Genomic DNA, 987 nt, shown 5'->3' on the forward strand with positions numbered 1-987 from the left:
TTTTCACCATTTTCTTGTGTTTTTCGTTTCAAAAAATAAATATTTATTAAATTCAGAATTAAAAAGTTAAAGTTAACGTAAAAGTTTCAACTGACAAGCAGTCATCAGCGACCGCCGCCAGAGCAGCTTTCGCTGGGGTGTATAGGCAGCTTTCCTTCGTAGCTGTATCTGAAACGGAAACCTGTCTATAACGGCTTAACTGGTGCCATAAAGCTACATTAGGCGGTACTGTACTCATATACTGCTAGTATTGCATGCATTTCTGAGGGTAGGAAGAAAGGAGAGTCAAAAAGACTCATCATATGTCCTCCTTCTCCCTCTCCCTCTTTGCTGCGGTGTAGAAAGCTGCAACAACTGCGGTGCATGAGCTCCCAATACGCCTCAATAAAATTCTAAAGCGGCGGTTTCGACTGTTTTAAGCCTTAAAATAACAATAAATCGGCGATTCAGGCGGCTTCATGTTGAACATGTTTACCCATCACGGGCGGGCGAAAGTTGCACAGAAAAATCCATCCATGCCTCGCGACGTCGGCAGTGAATGAAAGGGAGGTTCCGTGAGGACGAGGCCGTGTTTCTGGCAGAAGAACTTGGCCTGAAATTCAGAAAAAAAAAAATACAAACAGATATATATCTGTACTGTCTAGTGCAAGTATACTTTGTGCTGTGCCGTGCGCGTGGCTGGTGATAGCAATCACGAGAGAAATACCCACCTGATGAACGTTTTCCTCATCTAATATGCTGCACGTGATGTACACGATTCTCCCCGTCGGCTTCATGTACTGCAAGGCGGTGCTAAAGATATGGCGTTGGAGAGCAATGTGATCCATAAGCTGTATGCATACATGCACGCATAAACAGATGAAAAAGTGTTTATATCTTTTTTTTTTAAACACAACAAAAAATATTTTAAATCCTATGTACACTGCTACCACTATTTCTCTCTCTCTTTCTCTCACATTCTCGTCGCTGTATTTCCACTTCATCTCG

At 42.5% G+C, this 987-nt stretch overlaps 1 protein-coding gene across 1 annotated transcript in view; it reads right to left on the bottom strand.

Moving 5' to 3' along the window:
• Positions 1-478: 478 nt before the first annotated feature.
• The window catches only part of EMH_0037870 (NOL1/NOP2/sun family domain-containing protein, putative), a gene marked incomplete at both ends in the record, with an annotated part of 3,104 nt that continues 2,595 nt past the window's right edge, over positions 479-987 (bottom strand). Inside the window, 2 exon segments of the mRNA XM_013495222.1 lie at positions 479-592; positions 711-830. Of these exon segments, the coding sequence (XP_013350676.1) occupies positions 479-592; positions 711-830 (234 nt within the window).

The sequence above is a fragment of the Eimeria mitis genome, genomic scaffold, assembly GCF_000499745.2.
Source record: "Eimeria mitis Houghton genomic scaffold, Emh_scaff1478, whole genome shotgun sequence".
Taxonomy (NCBI): Eukaryota; Apicomplexa; class Conoidasida; order Eucoccidiorida; family Eimeriidae; genus Eimeria; species Eimeria mitis.